We start from the raw sequence: 21014 nt of genomic DNA on the forward strand, positions 1-21014 counted from the left end.
AATATCCCAGCTGAGTCATGAGGGAATGAGCCTGGATGTCCCAGGAAGAGCATTCAAGAACAGACAGTTAATAAAAGGTTCCAGTGTGGGATGTGCACAGTGTGTTCGAGAAAACAGCAAGAAGGCCATCAGGGCTGGAGCACTTCGGGTCAGGAAGAAAGTTAGGAGATGCATTTAGAGGAATAGAGCCAGTTTATATAGTGCCTCGTAGGTGACTATAAGAATTTTGACTTTTATGTGGGAGAAATGGGAAGACATTGGAGGATTCTGAGCAAAGGCTCTGATCTAAAAGGGACACTCGGCCTGTCAGAGAGGACAGAGGCAGAGGCAGGAAAATGAGGCTGTGGCCACAACCCAGGCAAGAGATGATGGTGGCAAGGACCCAAGTAGGTGCAGCGGAGGGAGTGACAACCAGCTGGACTCTAGTTATGCCATGAAAATCTTTCCAGAGTCAGAGCAATGTACAGGCATGTGCTAGTGGTTGGGCGTGAAGATTGGTTACGCCCAACAGGGTTTTTGAGGTCAGTAAAAGACCAAATCAAGAACAGTCAAAGAAAAATCAATAGCATCTTTTATTCAGGACAATATGAGTGAAGGGCAGAAAACATTATTTAATGAAGCCCCAAGTCCTATGAATAGAGATTTTTAAATAATGTTATTAGTGTACATAGTCCAAAAATTAATCAAGATTAAACTTGATCAGATTGGTCATTGTTCTTACTGCCAGTACTTGAACAATGAAGTTCCTTTTTTTTTTTTCCTGAATTCAAGTCCATAAGCTATTTTATAACGCATAGCAATTATTTCCAGAACACGGAAGTGCTCAAAGGTCACAAGTATTACTCAGTAGAGTTACTGAGGGCCCAGCTGATAAGAGAGAACAAATAGTTTCCCGGTTGTGGGTACTACAGGTATGTGATTCTCCGTAGGTCTGAGGAGGAGAAGAGTGGTGTCCAAGTTATAATCTGTGACTGAACTTTAAAAGATATCTTGCTGCTAACTCAATCATAGAATGAAGGAAAGGGTATGGAGCAGAAACCCAGTCCATCTGACCCCCTTGGATAAACCCCACTGAAGTCATCCAGAATACCAGTTTTGAAACACTTTTCTTAAGAGAACGAGGAACATGTAGTCCTTCATTACCAAGACCTGGCTGAAGATGTTGTTGGCCCCCGAGGACTGGCACTCCCGCACACCTAGCCCAGCATCTGGCACACAGCACATGCTTAGTGAAGATTTGCTTGACTGAATAAACAAAGGAATGACTGGCTGAATCTTCTCTGACATCATTCTATCTCTTTACAGAATGAATATTATAAGTGAAGAACAAGGCATTGTGACTTTTTTTAGGGTTTGGTTTTTTTTAAATTGAAGTACAGCTGATCTACAATGTTGTGCTAGTTTCTGGTGTGTTGGAGTCAATTATACATATATATATATTCTTTTTCACTTTAGGTTATTATAAGACATTGAACATAGTTCCCTGTGCTACACAGTAGGTCCTTGTTGTTTATCTATTTCATATACAGTAGTTTGTATCTGCTGATCTGAAACTCCTAATTTATCCCTCCCTGCCTTTCCTCTTTGGTAACTAAAGTTTGTTTTCTATGTCTGTGAGTCTGTTTCTGTTTTGTAAATGAGTTCATTTGTGTAATTTTTTTTAGATTTCACATATAAGTGATACTATATGATGCTGAGAAGGCTAGGCGACAGGGGGCACCCAGATGGTGCAAAGAGAACCTAAGATAGGCTGCATATTTCTTCTTTAAAAGCCTAAGTCAGCTGAGAAGCAATGGAAAGTTCACCTGGAGGAAATAAGGAGTTTAGATTCAGAAGCCTGATCCAGCGCAGAGGTGTTGAAAAACGTGTTAGCTCCACAAACCCCTGCATCCTGCTCCAGCAGGGTACCTACTTCCCTCTGTAGAAGTCGGCTTCAGGATGGTAGGGCAATGTCTATTTTATTTGCTGCTTGTATCCTTGCTGCAGAGAACAATGTCTGGCACATGGCAGGGCAACAAATATGTTACTGAATGAATGAATGGGTACTGCTCAACAACCATCACAATTTCTTACTAAAAGGGGCGATTCTACCAAGAATGTGAAAGCAGTTACCCAAGAAGAAAAAGAAATCAGAATATATTTCTTCTTTTGACCCAAAAATCCTCTTTTAAAAGTATCTTTTTTATGACTTTCTTGTGCTTTTATGTATAATTTTAGTGCCTCTAAAAACATGCGGTTAAAAAATGTTGGTAAGAAAACTGATGTAGTGAATCATGGGCAAAGAACAGATGACCTAGTTCGATTAGATTTCCAAGAAGATATGAATAAGATTTGATGTCGTTCAAAATGATTTTTCTCCGCCTTCATCCTTTTAAGGAATTACTTGGTTTGATGGGCTCAAAAGCTTTATCAGATTGCTGGAAGCTGAGGGTGGGCGTGTAAAAGGCAGAGGCATTAGCTGAGTGGGGCCCAGGGCCCCGTGGATTGGGAAGGTGGAGGAAGACAGCGAGGGGAGAGGCTGCGAGGAATGCAGTGTCTGCGGCGGGGCGGGGCCGCGGAGAAGGCGGGGGCCGCGGAGAAGGCCGGGGCCACGGAGAAGGCCGGGGCCGCGGAGGGGCAGGGCTGCTGAGAGTGTGCAGTGAATGCCAGGGAGGTTACTCAGGAAGCTTCCAAGAAGGAGAGAAAGGAAGAATTAACCAGAGACCCGACCCACCTGCTTGAAGCCCTGCCTGGGGCCCTGGGAGCTGCAGTCACCGAGCCCATCAATTAAAATCACCCTGTCAGCCAAGGCCTGTCCCTGGCAGGCCCCACCCCGCCCCGCCTCCCGGGGCCAAATTCCTTGAAGGCCTCACAGGTTGGTTCACTCACTCACCTGCGAGCACGTTGCACAATCCCTGGCCCTACCCTGCCTTCCAGTCTGCCAGTCCTCAGTGTTTTCCTTTCTTCTCACCTAACAAAGTTCTCAACCAAAACAAGCCTCCACATCAAAGTGACCTAATGGCAAATGGTTTTTGAAGTGATTCTTGGTCCTTATTCCACCCAAACAATAAGACAGTCAAATCTATGAACAAAATGAAATTGGATTTGCTTCAAGGACCATGGTTCAAACAAAAAGGGGATGTTCGGTGGGAGGATTCTAGTTTCCTCTTCTATCCAGAGCTGTCCGCTCACTGAGGGGAACGCTGGTGTCCCGACCAGTCACACTCGCAGCCATGACGCCTAAACACTGCTTTCTAGGCTTCCTCCTCAGCTTCCCCCTGACAGGGGTGGTAGGTAAGTGCTTCGTTTCTTTTTACTTGCTCTCAGCTTTGTCATCTGAGTACGCTCAAGGGGACTGTTGGAAATGGTATGCATGACTGGGACATTGTGTGTACACCAGAGGTTGACACATTGTAATTGACTGTACTCCAGTTAAAAAAAAAAAGAAAGAAAAAGAAAAAAAGAAATGGTAATGGTGCTTTTCTGAGCTTTGTAAAAATTTCAGCTTTCTGCTGTCAGGAAATAATCAGAACAGACGTGGGGTCAGTTTCTCTCTGCAGCCTGAGTAACTCCATGCGGACTTAATGCGTAGCTCCTAAGGGGGAGGCACTCTAATGCAAGAAAAGGGTGCAAGAAACTACACACAGGATGAACGAACACTGTCTCCTTAGCATTTCTTTTCTTTCAAGGGATGAGATAGCATAGTGGCTACCAGTATAGCTTCCTCAGCCAGACTCTGAGTCTGGATTTCAACTCTGCCATCTTTTTATCTAGAAAAAACATGGGCAGTTGGCTTAACCACATGTGCCTCGATTGCTTCATCTGTAGAATGGGGATTATAGGTCACTGTGAGGATTAAATGAGTTCATACATGCCAAGTGCTTAGAGCTATGCCTACCACAGAACAGAGACCATAAACACCATGTGAGAATTTGCTACTGGTGTTCATGGAGAGCTGTCCAAGAGCAGAGAGCATCTAATCACCCCAGGATACCTCTGAGCAAGGCCATCAAGACCCGCAGTTAACAGATGGGCACCTCTCAGTGTAAATGGCTCAAATAACTTTCCCAAGACTATCCAGTTGCCCAGTGACTGATAACAGAACAGTTGAAGCCTCCATTTCCCAGAAATGCGTGGATTTGAGAAGACCATGTCTTTGGTCTTTGTTAATACCAAGGGCTTAGTTAGCAGGATATGGTGCTACCAAAATGACCTTGGCTCTGCATCCTACTAGACTTGTCACCTTGGGCAAGATACACAACTTCTTTAAGCCTCCATTTCCCCATCTTTAAGATGCACTAATAAAAATACTTACCTTATTTGGTGGTTGTGAGAGTGAAAGAAGATGTAAAGCTTTGAGTTCAGTGCCTGATGTGTATTTCATGTTTGTACGTGTTCCGTGATTAATGAACGCCAGTCAGGCGGAGGAGGGGGAGGAGGAGAAGTATCTTCAGCCTCTCATTGCTTTGCTGCCTCCACTGGCTCCTCTGTCCCAAGGCTGTCCTCTCTGTTTGCTGTGGTAGGGGAGACTCAGACTCTGGAGGCAGAGTGCCTGGGCGTGAAATCAGCTTCGCTGCTGCTGCACCAGCGCTTTCACCTCTCCAAGGCTTGGGTTCTGGTCTGTAAGAGGAAGACCGCAAGAGTCCCTTTTTCCTAGAAAAGTTGGGTGGATTCAGTGAGCTCATGCTCATAAAATCCCCCGTGTCCCATCCAGAGTGATCTGCTATTTTCTTTGATGGTGGTTACAGTGGGGTTACCAAAATGAGGGAAGAAATCTGAAGACAGATGAGATAAAGGTCATTGAACCACCTATCTTCAGGACAGCAGATCAAGTCTAGGCAGGGTCTTCAGGAAATCTGTCATCTCCTGAAAGCCTCTGGAGTTTTACGGACTAAGTATGATTAACTGGGTAGTGATTGCGATGAGCAAAACCAGTGGTGGCAATAGATTCTTTCCAAGTACACATCACCACTTGATGAACTGAAGGAAGTCCCAAAAAGTAAAAGTTAAAACAGACAAAAACAAAATAACAGTATTAACACTACTGATTAATACTATTGTGCTTTCTACTATTGGTTACTATTGGTTGGTTAAAAACAAATACCTAAAAAAATAGCCCGTTTCATTAGAAAATAACAAATCTTGAATGTTCAGAGCTGAGGTCATGGGCTTAGGAGTACTTGCTTCCATTTTAACGATATTTGAGCAAAGACTTGAGAAGGTGAAGAAATGAGGCATGTGGAAATCCAGGGAAGAGAGTTATAGGAAAAAGGAAAGGCCAATGCCGAGATCTGGGAGGGGATCACCCCTAGCATGGCGGAGCAGGAGAAACGAGGCCACTCTGGAGAAGCCAGGGGTCGGCTGGCAGAAAATGACATCAGGGAAAAGACAGAGGATGTGCTTCCTGACTCCTCCTTCTGGCCACCTGCCTTTCCCTTAGCAGAAATTTCAGACCTGCCAGGGAGGCAAAGCTTTACTTCTGCCCATTTTAGGTTTTCAGCTGGGACTGTGGTGGGTTTTTTTGTTTGTTTAACTTACACAATGTTACATGTCCAATTTATTCAATAAAAAAGATCAACTGGGACTCTAACAAAAATTCAGATTAACAAGGAAACAGTTTATTAAGGCGTGCAGTGCACAACACTGGGGGAACTTAAACAAAGAGAAACTCAGAATAACAGCCTAGAACTCTGGCTCATGTGGCATCTTCAACAGAGAACGACACAACCATAGGAACAAGACAGGACAAAGGAAAGCAATCTTCGGCTTCCAAGGGTGGCAGTCTATTAGGAAAGTAAATCTGTGGGAGGAAACTAATGAAATAAGTTTTATTTGCAGATCCTTCTAGTGTCTTCTCTGGGCTGGCAAGAGACTGTCTCCAGTAAAAGGAGAATTTATGTCCTGCCTTTAGGCAGAAAAGAGGGGAGGTTGAGAGAGCTTTTCCCACCTTTGTTGCTGCTTAATTGCCTTCAGCTCAAAATCATTTTTATGTCAAAGAGGCATATTTGGGGGTAACATATTCTGGTTTCCTTCAGACTCTAGAATGAAATTCTGTCAAAGGTCTCTTGCGTCCAATGGACTAAATGCAGATGAGACTGGCCTCCATGTCACATGAATTGAGCAAGAAATCACCAGCTATACCAGTGTGAATTTATCTCCCTTCCAAGCATGTCTCCTGTTGAGACTCTTCTCAGGCACATGAGGCCCCACGGTAGGGCCTTGGGCAGTTTCCATCCACAGCCTGGACCAGTCCCCTTGAGCCATACACCAGGTACCTGGAGCAGGGATGCAGGCAGGTGAGAGCAGCCCCTCAGGGGTGGAATAAAGCCAGGTCAGCTGAGAATGGTAGAGGGCAATGAGGCAGGACACAGAGCTGTAGCAAGAACCAGAGATAAGAGGACCGAGTCCCAGGCTGAGGTCCTGGAGGCAGAATTGATCCCAGACGACAGCTGGCCCCAGAGTAGGGGTCATGCAGGAAGGTGGGCAAGCGGCCAGGCCTGGGCCTTTCATCCCAGGCATCACACTCCATCATCACCAGGGAAGGGACCCAGGACAATATCTTTTCACTCCTATTTCTTCCTCTCCAGCTTGGGAATGGGGTGGGAGTTTATCACTCAGCCTTTTTATAGTCTGGAACACAACTGTTCGCAAACTTTAGCATGCGTCAAAATCATCACACTGAGGATTCAAAATGTTGACTTCTGGGCTCCGCTCTCACCATCTGCACTTAAGAGCAGCTACTTCAGGGAATCCTGATGCAGGCATCACATTGAAAACGACTGCTTATAACAATGGCGCTCCTACAATGCTTAGTGTTGTTCCTTTTCTTATTATTTTAGAAACTCAGTCAGCCCATGAGTCTCTGAAGCCTCAGCGAGTACATTTTCAGTCCCGAAATTTTCACAACATTTTGCACTGGCAGCCTGGGCGGGCTTGTACCGGCAACAGCGGTATCTATTTTGTGCAGTATAAAATGTAAGTAATCTGAGCTGGCTCCGGCTGGTGGAGATGGCCACTGAGATTACAGCTTCTAAAATGCAGTGAAGGGTTAGGATCTGAGCTTTTTTTCTCAGTTTCAGAAGGGTTGAGAAGAAGCAGAGGTCGGGGCAGGAGTGTCTTGTCTGCCCTAAATGTGACACAAAATGCATGATGATGTACACTCCTTTGGGGGAGACAACGTTATCCCTTGGAGACCCAGCACTGAGACCTTACAGGCTCAGCCTTTGGCTTCACAGCAGAGCCTGACACACAGTAGACTCTAAATACGTATTCGTGTAGTGAATGTTAGAAGCAATTTGTTTGCACATAATAGGTACTCAATTAAATTGATGTACTATTAATAGTTAAAAAAGAAGTTGCTGAACACGTGAATGTGAGTGTGTAAACTACATTTGAAATTTAAAGATTTTTTTTTTTAGAGTGGGATTACTATTTGGAAAACTCCTTCCAAAAATGGATGTTTCCTGTAAGTACGAACGCAACTTGGAACGTGCCGCTGCACGTTCCTCTCGTGTGGTCCTCAGGCTAGTTCTGGTGGATCATTGCCAAAACTCAGATATAATCTACTCCTTTCCTGGATCAAGGCTTGGAAACAGAAACTTCTAATTTACAAATGGCAGATTTTCCTGCCCTTACATCCCATATATTTTGGTGGGGGCGGGCGTGGGGACACAGGGGGAGAGTTGAGGCTGTTCCTTCTCTTACATAGTTTGAGATGCTGGCTGAACATGAGACAGGAGATATTACAATTTAGCTTTTATGGTTTTTCTAGTTAGAAATTCAGAAACTCAGATGCAGCTATGGAACAAAATAGCCATTTTTATGCCATAAATTCATTCGTGTCTCTCCAGCACAGGGTACGTCCAAGGTCAGATTTTTCCATTAATCAACCTCTCCCTAACTTCATAAGGACTGTCTCCAGAAGTTTCTCAGTCTTTAACTGCTGCTGCTTTTCTCAATATATTTTGTGTAGCAACTGTAAACTTTACAAATCTTTATAATAAAGATTTCTCCACTCTAAAAATAGATACGTGCATCGTTGGAGATGCTTCCTGCTCATGAGAAGTAGAGATCAGTGATCTTTTTCTTCCTCTCCCTTACACAGCATAAATATGTCCAAAGTGGGCCTACTTATGATCCAACATAAAAAGTGGATTAGAAGTTATTTTATCCATGAAAGTAATGAAGATTAAACTTTGGGGTCCCCTGGAAGAATTTCATAGTTTTAATTCTTTTTCTTAAATAGGGCTCCCAAACTTGTATAAAATTCAGAATACCTGGATCTATTCTTACCTATATGGTAGTTTCAACAGCACAATGCAGATTTATGTTTTTGAAATCTTTCACTTTGGGTCTACCCAGTTCTCGTGGGTCTACTGTTAATATCCGTGCCATTTGGCATAGGACAAAAAATGACGTATTACATTAAAAGAGAAGCCATTCATCACAGCTAAATTCAGCTAGCAAAGACAGTATCTCATCAATAAAAAACATTAAATTGTGCTCCAGGTATGTTATGATTTCTTCTGATACAATGAAACTGCTGTCATCATAGAGCTCCCAGAGTACAGGCACAAACAATATTCCTCACTATGTGTCAAGAAAGTTATATTTCAAGTCCTTCAACAAGTATTTTGGAAGCTTTCCTCCCAGCCTCTAATTCCTGCTCTGTGCCCACCACCATCTTACTGTTTTTCTCTCTGATTTGTAACCGGTAAGGAGGGGAAGTATACATCTTCCCTTTGGCTGTTGCATCACCCCACAGTCTTCAGCTGAATCAGCCTAGCTGGCTCTTTGCCTCATTACCTTTGCTTCGTGGGCACTCCTCCCTTTCTCCCAGCCTCTAGCTGCAAACTCCTTATATAACCCTCACTACAACGCCCCTTCCCCCCAACCCTGTTTGTCAAAAAGGAGACCGACCTTACTTGTTGGGCAAGCATCACCTGAGATGAAAAGTGGTAGCAACTTCTCAGAATCAGCCACATGACTCAACAACTAGCTGATGAGAAGTGAAGAAAACCATAAGCAGTTGAAACCTCAGGGACATTAAGGATGTGGAGAGCTCATACTCAAAAAAATGGAAGTTGGTACAGACGTCAGAAGAAAACCTTCACTAAGTACTAAAAAACCCCAAATCCTTATGCTAGAAATAGAGAAGTTATCAGACTTGAGTTTATCTTTCATCAAGATAACATTTTAATTAACAAAAAGGAAAATTTTTAAAAACATACTTAAGAGTAGCTGTCAACTTTCACCGTGGTACTGATATTGAAGGACAGATTGCAAACAGTCTAAAAAATCGATAGACTGAAAAAATTGAAGACTCCTTCAGTGAAATAAAGGAACTCAGAGCTTTGTCTTTTCCTTTCTATAGGTATGGACAGAGACAATGGAAAAATAAAGAGGACTGTTGGGGTATTCGAGAGTTCTTTTGTGACCTAACCGATGAAACGTCAGAGATATGGGAACCTTATTACGGGAGAGTGAGGACGACCTTGGCTGGGATCCACTCAGGCTGGACCATGACACAGCGGTTCACTCCCTGGTGGGAAAGTGAGTTCTGTGGACTTTCTTAGCATTTGCTCTCCCTGACTTAAAATAGCCCTCACAGAGCATGGCTAGCTTCCTGGCCCTCTTTTTTGCTGAGGTCCACTCCACCATCTCATTAGATCTAACTCTCAGAACGACTCTAGCAAATGGCTCTTACTATTCCCCTTTCACAGCCCAGGAAATCACAAGCCTTCAATAGCAACCCAGGTCTCACAGCTTGTATTCCTCCAAGTCAGCGTTCACATTTGGTTGCATCCAACTGCAGAGCTGACACGCTATCCCACTGCTGAGATGTTGCCTCCTAGAAAAAAGAAGTCTCTTTAGATAGCAGAAAAGGAGTCATATTGCCCTTCCTGAGCATGAGAGTCAAGTTCCTGAAAATACACATTAGAAGGATTTTTTGTTGAAGAAATTAAGACTTTTAATTACCTCTCCAAAAGGGAAGAACCAGAGTGCTTTCTTGTATTCATTTCTCAATGATGTATATTCTTCTTCTAGTTTATTCATAATCTCAAAATAATATATTTTATTATAACCTATGGTTCAAATTATGAAAGAAACCATTACCAATAGACCTTATAGAAAATAGTAGACAAAAGTTACGGGAAAAAAAAGAAAGTGTTTAATGTATATGTACAAAGATATGCAAAACAAAACCAAGTAGAAAATACAGGTATTTATTACAGTCTTCACTACTGCAACTCATCATGAAGCTATAGTTAATATTTATAATTTTTTTCCTCATTATTAACTCAACATTTGCTTTCTTTTCACTCAGCACCTCAACCGTACATTCTCAAGGAGTTTGAGTCTTTTTGATCTTTCCTGTATTAGCACAACATAGTCTTATATTAGTTTTTATCACTGAATATAGGAGTTCTAAGGGGAACCCCAGAGGATGCCAAGCATACTTGACCCTGTTGTATATATAACAACTCTATTTCCCTTTGAGAATCAGAACCAGTCACCCTAGATGACACAAGGGCCTCATTTTCTCCTTGTTGGTTAAATGGTATAAGGAGCTCCAGACTGTCCGGAGGCTGCCTCAACTTCCTATTCTTGAAAACCACTGTTGTTATAACCCAGAAGAATTAAGAATCAAGTGTATGGGGAACAAACCATTTGATGAGTGGTTCACTGTGTTTAATAGTGAGAATTGCCCCTCCTGCCTCCACTTCTTGTATCCTAGACCATGAATTCCATCTATGGAAGAAATAGCACCATACATTTGATAAAAGGTTAGAGAATATACCAATTCAAATTTCACCTCTCAAAATATTGTCTCTCACACTGAGTTTTCAATTATCCACTCTACCTTCCTATCAAGTCAAGGGGTTCTGAGTGATGGGGTATATGGTAAGGCCAAATATTCCTGTGGATATGAGACCACTTCTTCCATGTTGACCTAGATTTTCTGTCATAAGCAATATATCGTGGAGTACTATGTTCATGAACAAGGCATTTGCTATATCTATGGTGAGGGGTGATCATGGGGACTGCTGATAAAAGCACTGAAGCAGGAAAAACAAATGCAAAATCAGAAAAGTATCTATTCCAGTGTCTCTTGTCCCCTTCCTATTGGAAGGGATCAAAAAAAATATGCTAAATAAAATGAACTTCACTGGGGGTTCAGCACCAGTCCTTTTTACTGGGAAATTGGACACACTGCAGTGTTGGTCCAGTCTTGGCAAGCAGAAGTCCATGTTGTCAAGTCTGTACGGCTTCCACTCCTTTCACATGACCACTTTGTTCTGAGCCTGTTGAGCAAGTACGGGACACCAGGGAAATAGGTTCTCACTGCCTCCATCCAGATTTTTTTAAAAGAATTCATACCCCTTACAATTACTCCTATAATATATACAAGTCAATAATTTTTAGTATATTCACAGATATGTACAACCATCACCTATAGTCAATTTTAGGACATTTTTGTCACCTCAGAAAGAAACTACACACTCTTTGGCTATCACCCTCCTGTTCCCTCCCTCCTTCAGCCTCTCAGCCCTAGATAACCACTAATCTACCTTCTGTCTCTGTAGAGTTCCCTCATCTTGATACTTCATGTGAATGGAATCATATAATATGTGATCTTTTGTGATTGACTTCTTTCATTTAGGATAATGTTTTCAAGGTTTGTCCATGTTGTAGCACATGTCAGTGCTTCATTCTTTTTTGTGGCTGAATAATATTGCAGGACATGGGTATACTGCACTATGTTTATCCATTACTCAGTTGATGGACATTTGCGTTGTTTCCACCTTTTGACTACTATGACTAGTGCTCCTGTAAACATTCATGGACAAGTTTCATATAGATGTGTTTTTATTTCTCTTGGGTATATACCTAGGAGTGGAATCGCTGGATCACACTGTAACTCTCTGTTTAATTACTTGAGGAACTGTCAGACTAAAGCAGTGGCACCATTTTACATTCCCATCAGCAGTGTATGAGGGTTTCTATTTCTCCACATCCTCAGCAACACTATCTGACTTTTTGCTTATAGCAGTCCTGGTGGATATGAAGTGTATCTCATGAATTTTTTTTTTTTTTCAAAAAAATCCTCAAGTGGGATCCATTAGGCTAGTTGGCAGGATTAGCATTGGCTGACATGAGGTAAGACTGGCTCAATTCTATTTAAATTGAGATAGTGTTGAGTTAAGAAGCTCTTATGTTCTTTCTATGCAGCTATCCCCAGTAAGGAAAAAAAAAAAAAAAAGAACTAGAAAAGACTATTCCAGTAACTCTTAGCTAGAAGAATAGGAAGCCCAGGGCATAAAAGAATTCAAATTGTACTTGGTGAGGCAGTAGTGAGGAGCCCTGCCTACTCGGCTGTTCCTTCACCCTCCAGCTTTGCCCTCTCCTGCTACACAGCTCCTGAGGCTTTTTGAAGAACATGTTTTAAAAAACATGTTTCTAAGGCATTAGGACAGTATGTTCCTAGAATCTGTGATACAGGCCTAATGAGCCAGCTGGACATCTTGACTCACTTGAGACCTGTTTCTGGGCAGCAGGAAGTTATTTTGGTTAGGAATTTCTGGTTTCTGGTGTCTATCTAGAGACAAAGCAAGATTTTTAAAATTTTTCTCTTAAGTTAAAAGCAGGATTTGAGGCTTCATAAGATTTCAGAATTATCTAACCCCAGAATTTCTTGGATTAAAATAGTTGTGGAGTTTTAGAATAGGCTTGATTTTCTAATGGAATGGGCTAACTTCAGGCTAAATAATCGCCTTGCCTCTTTATTCCTTCAGCAAGTATTTGTAAGCACTTACTATCTGGCGTTATACTAGGTCTTGGGAAGAAAATAATAAGCATAGCAGAAGCAAAGTCTCTTTCTTCATAGAGCTTTCTGTTTAATAAGGAAGATAGACATTAATAAAATAATCACACAAACAAACATAAAATGATGCCGACAACAGGTGGTACAGAAGAGCCATGCAGCACTATGAAAGCCAGGTCGAGGAGGGACCCAATCAGGGAGATCAGGAAAGGCGTCTCTGGAGAAATGATACTTGAGGTGATACCTAAAGATGAGTAGGGGTTAATTCTGCAAAGAGGGCAGAATAGAGCATTCCAGGCAAAGGGAACAGCATTGGCAAAGACCCTGTGGGGGTCATGGCAAATACAAGAGACTAAAAGACAACTCATTTGGTGAAGAAGAGCAGGCGGGGGGTGGGGGGCACAAAATGAGGTGGGACTGGAGCACCATGAATGGGAATTTTCTGTTAAGGAGTTATGACTTCCTCCAGAAAAATGTAAATTTAATCAGGGGCCATGTGATCAGATTTGTGCATTGAAAATATCATTTTGGCTATATTTAAGGGTATATATCAGAAAAATACAAATTAGATACAGGTGAGGTAGATCCCTGTAACAGTCCATGGGAGGTGGGATTTGGCTTGAATTGGGGTGATGAAAAGGGCTATAGAAAATCTATTGTTGGAGGAACATTTTGGTAGGAAAAATTAGCAGGACTTGGTGATGGGTTGGCTATAGGGTCAAGGGAGAAAGACATGTTGAAGATGACGTCTAAGTTTGTGGTTGGCATAACCAGATGAATCACTGAGATGTTTTTGATGAAGTTCAATGGAAAAAGACCAGTTGGACAGGGTGAAGGGTAATTGAGATCATGAGTTTAATTCTGAATATGTTGAGTTTAAGATGCTTTCCAGACACCCAAGAAAAATATCTGTATAGATCCAAGGGTCTATTAGAGACACAAATTTGTATGTAATTTGCATATAGTACAATGCTTGAGTAGGGAAGATAAATCTTAAAAAGAGACTGAGACAAAACAGCCAAAGAGATAGGAGGAAATCAGAGGACTGCTTTATTGGTGAATGCCACAGGAAGAGAATACTTCAAGAAGAGAGCAGTCAATTAGGAAAACGGTGCTGTGAGCTCATGTTGTCTTAAATTGGTCATTGTAACATAATCACAATCCAGTGAATGGGCCAAGAATGGTCACTGAGTCACAAAGTCCGTCATCATAGATCACAGATCAGGAGTCCCTGTGAAGTCCGGAGCCAGGCTCCCTGGTATTCCTGGGCCAATGCTTGAAATATGTGCTTCACCTGTATTTAGAGTTAAATAACACATTAGACAACCCAAATCTAAGATAATGAATTGATAAATTCAGAGGAAAAGTTCTGTATGCATATGATTAAAAAAAATTCTTTAACAGTCATAACTTGGGCAAGAAGGGACAAATATTAGTCATTTTAAACATAAATATTTTAGTGAAAAAATACAAATGATGTTTGATCTTGACAGTATTTATCTTCAACTAATTTCTACCAATTAAAGGAAGTCTAAACTCTGAGTCACACAAAAGAAAAACTGGGTTTTTGTTTCTTTCTGTTTTTTGGGGTGCTAAATATAAAAAGAATGTTAAAAATATGTTTTTTTTAATCTAGGAGAAAATTAATTTTACATCATACTAGCCTACAAAACTGAACAGTGACTCATTCTTCTCTCCTTGCAAGTGATAGGTAAGAGGTCAATGGTCACCAGAATTTGGAGCATGAAAACCATATACGGGGTGAAACATCAACCACTTTGCAGGATTAAAATGTAAACAACGGGGAATTCCTTCTTCAAGCAATTAGGCAAAATTTCCAACCTAGTTGAAAAGTGAATTAATAATTTTTGGTTCCAAATCAAATAGCTGGGTGGTGGTGGAGTGGGAATCCTCCTCTTCTAAAATGCTGAGAAATTCTGGATAAAATATAATACATTCTCTTAACTCTATAGAGGAACATGAACGAAGATAAAGGAAATCTCCAGGAGTGAAAACAAGGTAGCTGGAAACCACAGGAGAAGCAGTGAAGTCCCACTGCCACAAGGGCCTTTGCCCAATTTAGTAACTAGACCGTGGGAGGAAACAGCCACTCCTGGGGCAGAAGACAGTGTCATAAGCCAGCACAAAGTGGGGAGTTTCCGGCCATAAAATCTTCTACCCTCAAGGGGCTGCACTTTCCATGAAACAGCAGACCAGGAAAAGCCCTTCCAGGCAAGGGAGGAAACAAAGAAATGTGTATGTTTCAGTCTTGATTCTGTTAGGAATCAAGTGTTTCCTAAATTCAGAAAGGTTTGAGATTCAAATATACACAACTCTCATGTTTCAGAAAACACCAGCTTGAGGTTGTGCCAGCGTGATGATGCCATGGGATGCCTTGCAAATCCAAATACTTAAACCCAAATTCAGAAGCTGCACCACACAGATGAGGTCATGTGGTCTATGTCCATGGTGCAGTTCAGTGGTGTGACTATGGTCTTTTTAATACATGAGACTGGGTCCATTGGGAAAACAAGAAGTCTCGGTCCCCTACATCACCCATTTACAAAATCAAGTCTGGCTCGATGAAAACAATAAAACTTAGCAATGACAGACTGCAGGCCAAATTGAACCTGTGGAAACAAAATTGTATCCGATTATAGTCACACCCATTTGTTTACATTTTGTCTGTGACTGCTTTCACTCTACAGCAGTAAAGTCAAGCAACTACCACAGAGCCATATATGGCCCACAAAGCCTAAAATATGCATTGTCTGACCCTTTACAGAGGATGCTTGCTGGCTTCCATTCTATAAAATAACATGGGAGAAGATTTTCGTGATTTGGGGCTAAGCAGACTTCCAAAAGTACTAATGATGGAGAAAATGACTGGTAAATTAGACTACACTAAAATTATGAACCTCTGTGTATCAAAATATACATTAAAACGATGAAAACGTGAGCCACAGAGAGAAGATATTTATATACATGTTTTTGACAAAAGATTATGCCCAGAATGTACAAAGACCCCTTACAAACTAATAATAAAAAGACAACCAATTAAAAAATACACAAAAGATTTGAACAGGCTCTTTGCAAAAAGGGATATCCAAATGGCCAACAAACATGTGAAACTTCATTAGTCATCAGGGAAATGCAACTTAGAAACACGATAAATTGGTACTGCACACTTACCAGAATAGCTAAAGTTAAAGAGTGAAACAAGCCAGACACAAAGTGTATATTGTATGATTCCAAAAACTAATGTATATGGCGGTAGAACTCAGGACAATTACGGTTACCCTCTGGGGTTAAGTAATTGGAGGAAACATAAAGGAGGTTTCTGGGGTGTTTCCTGTTTGTGGGGTGCTTCTGCTACCACCCAGAATAAGAAATATCTGGTTTCTTGTTTTGGGTAGTAGCTATAGAGGAGTGTTTATTTGTAAAGATTTGTTGAGTCATATGCTCGTGATTCATTTGTCTGTATCTATCTTATAGGTTGAGAAAAAAGTTTATTTGAGATTTTAAAATTCACACTAAAGCAACAAAAAAGGAAGTGTCAACTTTAAACATGTGCTCACAATACAAAAACAAAGAAGCAGATCAATACAAGCAAGGTTGGCAGAAACAAGCACTGGCCAGACCAGCACTTTGAGAATTTGTAATATTGGAAGTAGACAGTAAAAGAAAAAAGTTTAAAGAAATAAGAGAGGGAATGAAAACATAGTCAAAGGACAGAATATTATTAAAACCAGATAGATTGAAAAAGACTCAAATAGAGCTCATTGAAATGAAAAAATTATAATAATTGAAGTTAAAAAATTGATTTTGGGGGTTAAAAATCAGTTTAGATATGACTAAATAGTAAATTGGTGGACTGGAAGACACCTCTGAAGAAACCATTCAGAATCCTCTGCTGAGAAAAAAGATAGAAAAATAAAAAAGAAATTAAGACATGGAAAATCAAATAAGAGATGCTAACAGATGTAGAACTGAAATTCCCGAAGAAAAGCACCTCTCTCTCTCTCTCTCTCCACTGATCAATCATGGCTAATTTTCAAGAATTATGAAAGACAGAAATCTACAAATTGAAAATATATCATGAATGCCAAACAGGAAAACAACAACAAAATCCATTAAAGAACTAAATTTATCTAGAATTACTATAGTTAATCTGGTGGAAATTACAGTGACTATTAATTTATTTAGTTTTCTTTCCTAGTTAACAATCATCTGGGTATTGATACCAAAATGCAAGAAACAAAAATTCTCTCTCGATCACTCTTGTGCTATTCCATGGTGTATAACATAATCCTGTTGAAATAATTTTATAGCAACAAGTCTTCAAATGATTCTAAGGCTGCTTTGAAATTTTACATTTTTAAGGACCTACAAAATATTTGCCTTAATCTAAGATCTTAGCCCAAATAACATTTTGTACTTCATTTTCCAAAACAATCACTGCAAGCTATGGAAATGATTGATAAATGTCAACTTAAAGCTGATTCAGAATGTAACAGTCTTTGCAAATAAAACATCAACTTCAAAGAAAATTCTCAGATATTTATATTTTAGGTGTCAGCAGTGTCTCTCCATAATGATTTTTGCCAGGTATCTGAATTTAATAATGATTTGTTATTATGCATAATGTGTCCATGTGAAATACTCCATTTTTTTAATCATTCATCAAAATTTCCTATTCTTTCTCCAGCAAAAATAGATCCTCCAGTCATGAATATAACCCGAGTTAATGGATCTTTGCTGGTGATTCTCCATGCTCCCAACTTACCACATAGAGATGAAAAAGGAAAAGATGTATCAGTGGAAAGTTACTATGAGCTAGTATACCGAGTATTTATAATTAACAATTCACTAGAAATGGTAAGTTCAGATGAATAGATAAGTTTGCTATTTTTTCTTTTGTTTAAGCAACACTTTAGCCATAAAATATGTCCTGTCTTTTGCTACTCTAGCTCCTCTTATTTTCCCTTATCTTTTTTTAGTTCCTTCTCACTTTCACCCTCCTTGATAAACAATTAGTGGTTGGCATCACCATCAGAAGTTGCGTGTGTGCATATGTGTGTTTGCAGCTTTTCAGCCACTCAGCTGGTCTCCATTTGATCTTCCCTGCATAGCCAAGATTGGTAGTAACAATATTTAATTCCATTTGATTGTCACAATATTCATTTTTATGGACTTTACACACCTTAAAGTGGCATTTGGATTATATATTTGTGCCAATTTTGCTATGATATTATAATCCTCTGGTGCCTTTATTTTGGTTTGGTGGTTAATTGAATATTCCTTTTTTGGGGGGAGGGGTCCATCTAAGACAAGTTTCCTTTGGCTGTATAAAACCAGAAACCCATCCAAACTGATTCAGATAGAAAAGTGGAGGGGAGAGGAAGAGTTTTATTAGGAGGTATCAATCTTATGGACAGCCAGAAGCAAGGAATAAGTGCTACTGGGATTTGTAGTGACTGGGAAGGAGAAATGGGAAAGGAAGTCTTAAAGAACCTCACTCTGTTGGAGGTCACATGCTGCATGTCTACAGGTGTCTCCAAATCTACTGCATTCCCCTCTTGCACAGTTTAAATTCTTGAAAAAGAGACTCTGACCAAGGGGTCAATCCATCAGCATCACTAAGGGAGAAGTCATGTGGTACCTTCACAGCCATGTGACCTGTCCCTTTATCAGTCTGTGATCTAGGACCCCAGAGAAGGAGGGTGTGTCTGGGAAGAAAACCTACAGCCCATCTACTACAGTCGTTACAAACAACTTAATAATTTTATAAAAAAAATAGAGCAAGTCAATGACTTACTAAAAACCGTTTATCATCTCATTTTTCCTGCTTGTATACAGGAGCAAAAGGTATATGAAGGCACCCACAGAGTGGTTGAAATTGAAGCTCTAACACCTCACACTGGTTACTGTGTAGTGGCTGAAATCTATCAGCCCATGTTAGACAGAAGAAGTCAGAGAAGTGAAGAGAGATGCGTGGAAAGTCCTTGAAATGCTCTGCATAGTGGAATCAAAAGGTCTCTGTGAATGGAATGGCTCATGTTTGAAGAATTTCATTGAAAGTCATTTTTGTGTTTTCTTAACGCAGTGTTCACTGTTACACTTTGGAGTTTAATCATTCTTTCTTCCTCTTTATTTTATTTGTAAACACATTTAAGCAAACCCCCCCCCACACACACAAAGACATTAGAATTTAAAGAAGAGGCAGAGAACAAAGGGCTCCATGAAATACAGAACTTCATTTCTGATTGTAACGTCTCTAACAACAATCCCAATCCTTCTAAGTCAGCTAAATAAAAATTTAAGAACCAAGGAGAGAAGACATTGTTTAAAATGTTGTTGAATTAGTATTTTTTTTAAATAGCATTACAGACAGGCAATCCTGGAGCAATCCTTTTTTACTCTTTATTTGACAGTTAACTTGACATAGACATTTCAACTTTCACATAAACGGAATTTTTAGATGAATGAGTATTTTCCATTGCATTTCTATTTTATATGAATATACTTTTTCATACATTCATTTTCCATTATGTAATACTCCTACTTAATGAACCATTACTTTCTTTCAAATTCTATTCTATGTAAATAAGAACAGTATTTGAAAAAACAAAAAACCTCTCATGATCTCTGGATTAATATCTACATTAAGTTTATCAACAATAACATCTAAATACAAAAGTGTGCCCACTCAATTCAATTTCCCTCATTTAACACATACATTAAAGTTTTCTTTTCTGCTTTTGTTTTGTTTTCTAACATTGCCTTAGAAGAATTTATCCTTATTCTCAAAATCAGGTATAATCATTTTTAGCAACAAAGTGAAAAAGAAACCTTAACTCTAATTTATATCATACTCATTTCTCAACCATCCTGGTGAAGAGTCACTTGCCAGTAGAATCTTCATAATCTCTATAAACAAGGATCTTAGGAATGCCAGTTTGACTGGGGACATGAGGTTTGCTTGAGGACCGGGTAGAGAGGTTGACTTGTAGCTGAAAGCACACCATGGAGGGTAGGTTTATTTGGAGGAGGGACCAGCGCTGGGGGAGACTGTAGGGCCAATTAAAGCCCACCAGCAACCTCCTGGCAGCTCCAGGGCCCCACCAAGTGGAGGTCTATGGCCTTAGGCTCAGAAAGCTGCCTTCCTCACTTTGGGCTCAGTTTTATATATGTGTTTATGGTTGTCTGTCTTGTGAAGAGATATATGCTGGACAACATTTGTACAATTCCTCATGAACATTGCTCCAAAATGTGACAAAAATACAGTCAGTGTTTCTGGTTATGTACAATTACACACAATAGTAAACTGATTAAAAATTATTCAGAAAGGAGAGAGCACAGAGGGAGAGAGTAAGAGACAGAGAAAGAGCTAGAAAATTGGTTTCACTGCTTTCCCATATGGTCAGAAAAAATTACTTTGTATATCTTGAGATAAAAAATTACTTTAATCTGTGTTTTTGAATTATGCTTTATTTTTTGCTTACTGTCTATTTTGCCTTTCATTCTTTTGAGAAATTAAGAGCAGTGGGATGTGTGGGGAATAAGGATTGTGTGTGGTCAACAGCATTTAAGTTTTTGAAATTCAATAGTCCTGAAGCCTGATTTTAAAAATTGTTAAAAAATAAAAGGTTTTGGTTGCCTCATGAAAGTTATTAGGTAACATCAAGTTTTGTTTTATGTTTCTTTTACTTCATTTCTGCTTTCCTGCTTTGGCATGTTTAGGCAAGAATAAAATACTTCACATAAAATATGAAAATTGTCACATTCTTCATTGTGTAAGGAATATATTGTCATACTATTTCAATAAATCTTTTCATTGTTTTGCTTTGCTTTTTGAAATATCTGTTATTTGGGTTTTTCAAAGGAAAGACTTATGAAGCATATCAGATGAAATCCTCATTAGACTTCTTAGACCCACATAAACATCGGCCAGAAAGGAGCAAACAATGTTTAGCTGGACTGAAGGCCTTCATTTATGTGGCCCTATGATCAAATGGCAATTCCACTCCTACAGGGTCTCATGCCAAACACTTTGGGGCCATCTTTGTTTCCTCCTTTACAAGTCACATCCTATACTCAATCCATCAATAAATTCTCTTGGATCTAAGCTCCAAAATATAACATTTCTCACAACTAGCTTATTCCAGGCTGCTATCTGGTTAACTGCTACAGCCACTTGGCTGGTCTC

General features: G+C 40.1%; 1 protein-coding gene across 1 annotated transcript; it reads left to right on the forward strand.

Annotated features, from left to right (window-relative positions):
- The first annotated feature begins 2896 nt into the window (after positions 1–2896).
- IL22RA2 (interleukin 22 receptor subunit alpha 2) lies at positions 2897–20647 on the forward strand. Its single transcript, XM_010965829.3, has 5 exons — positions 2897–3273; positions 6819–6954; positions 9353–9531; positions 17514–17683; positions 18665–20647. Exons 1-5 carry the CDS (start codon positions 3213–3215, stop codon positions 18812–18814), a joined length of 696 nt encoding a protein of 231 aa, XP_010964131.2. The 5' UTR covers positions 2897–3212; the 3' UTR covers positions 18815–20647.
- Positions 20648–21014: the final 367 nt, after the last annotated feature.

This window comes from Camelus bactrianus, chromosome 8 (assembly GCF_048773025.1).
Source record: "Camelus bactrianus isolate YW-2024 breed Bactrian camel chromosome 8, ASM4877302v1, whole genome shotgun sequence".
Classification (NCBI taxonomy): Eukaryota; Metazoa; Chordata; class Mammalia; order Artiodactyla; family Camelidae; genus Camelus; species Camelus bactrianus.

What these genes read in the sequence shown, in the direction of transcription:
- IL22RA2 (XM_010965829.3), top strand. Translation starts at nt 3,213, where the DNA reads ATGACGCCTAAACACTGCTTTCTAGGCTTCCTCCTCAGCTTCCCCCTG. An exon ending in CCCCCTGACAGGGGTGGTAG is followed by an intron (nt 3,274 to 6,818) that starts GTAAGTGCTTCG and finishes TTATTATTTTAG; the next exon opens with AAACTCAGTCAGCCCATGAG. An exon ending in TTAACAATTCACTAGAAATG is followed by an intron (nt 17,684 to 18,664) that starts GTAAGTTCAGAT and finishes GCTTGTATACAG; the next exon opens with GAGCAAAAGGTATATGAAGG.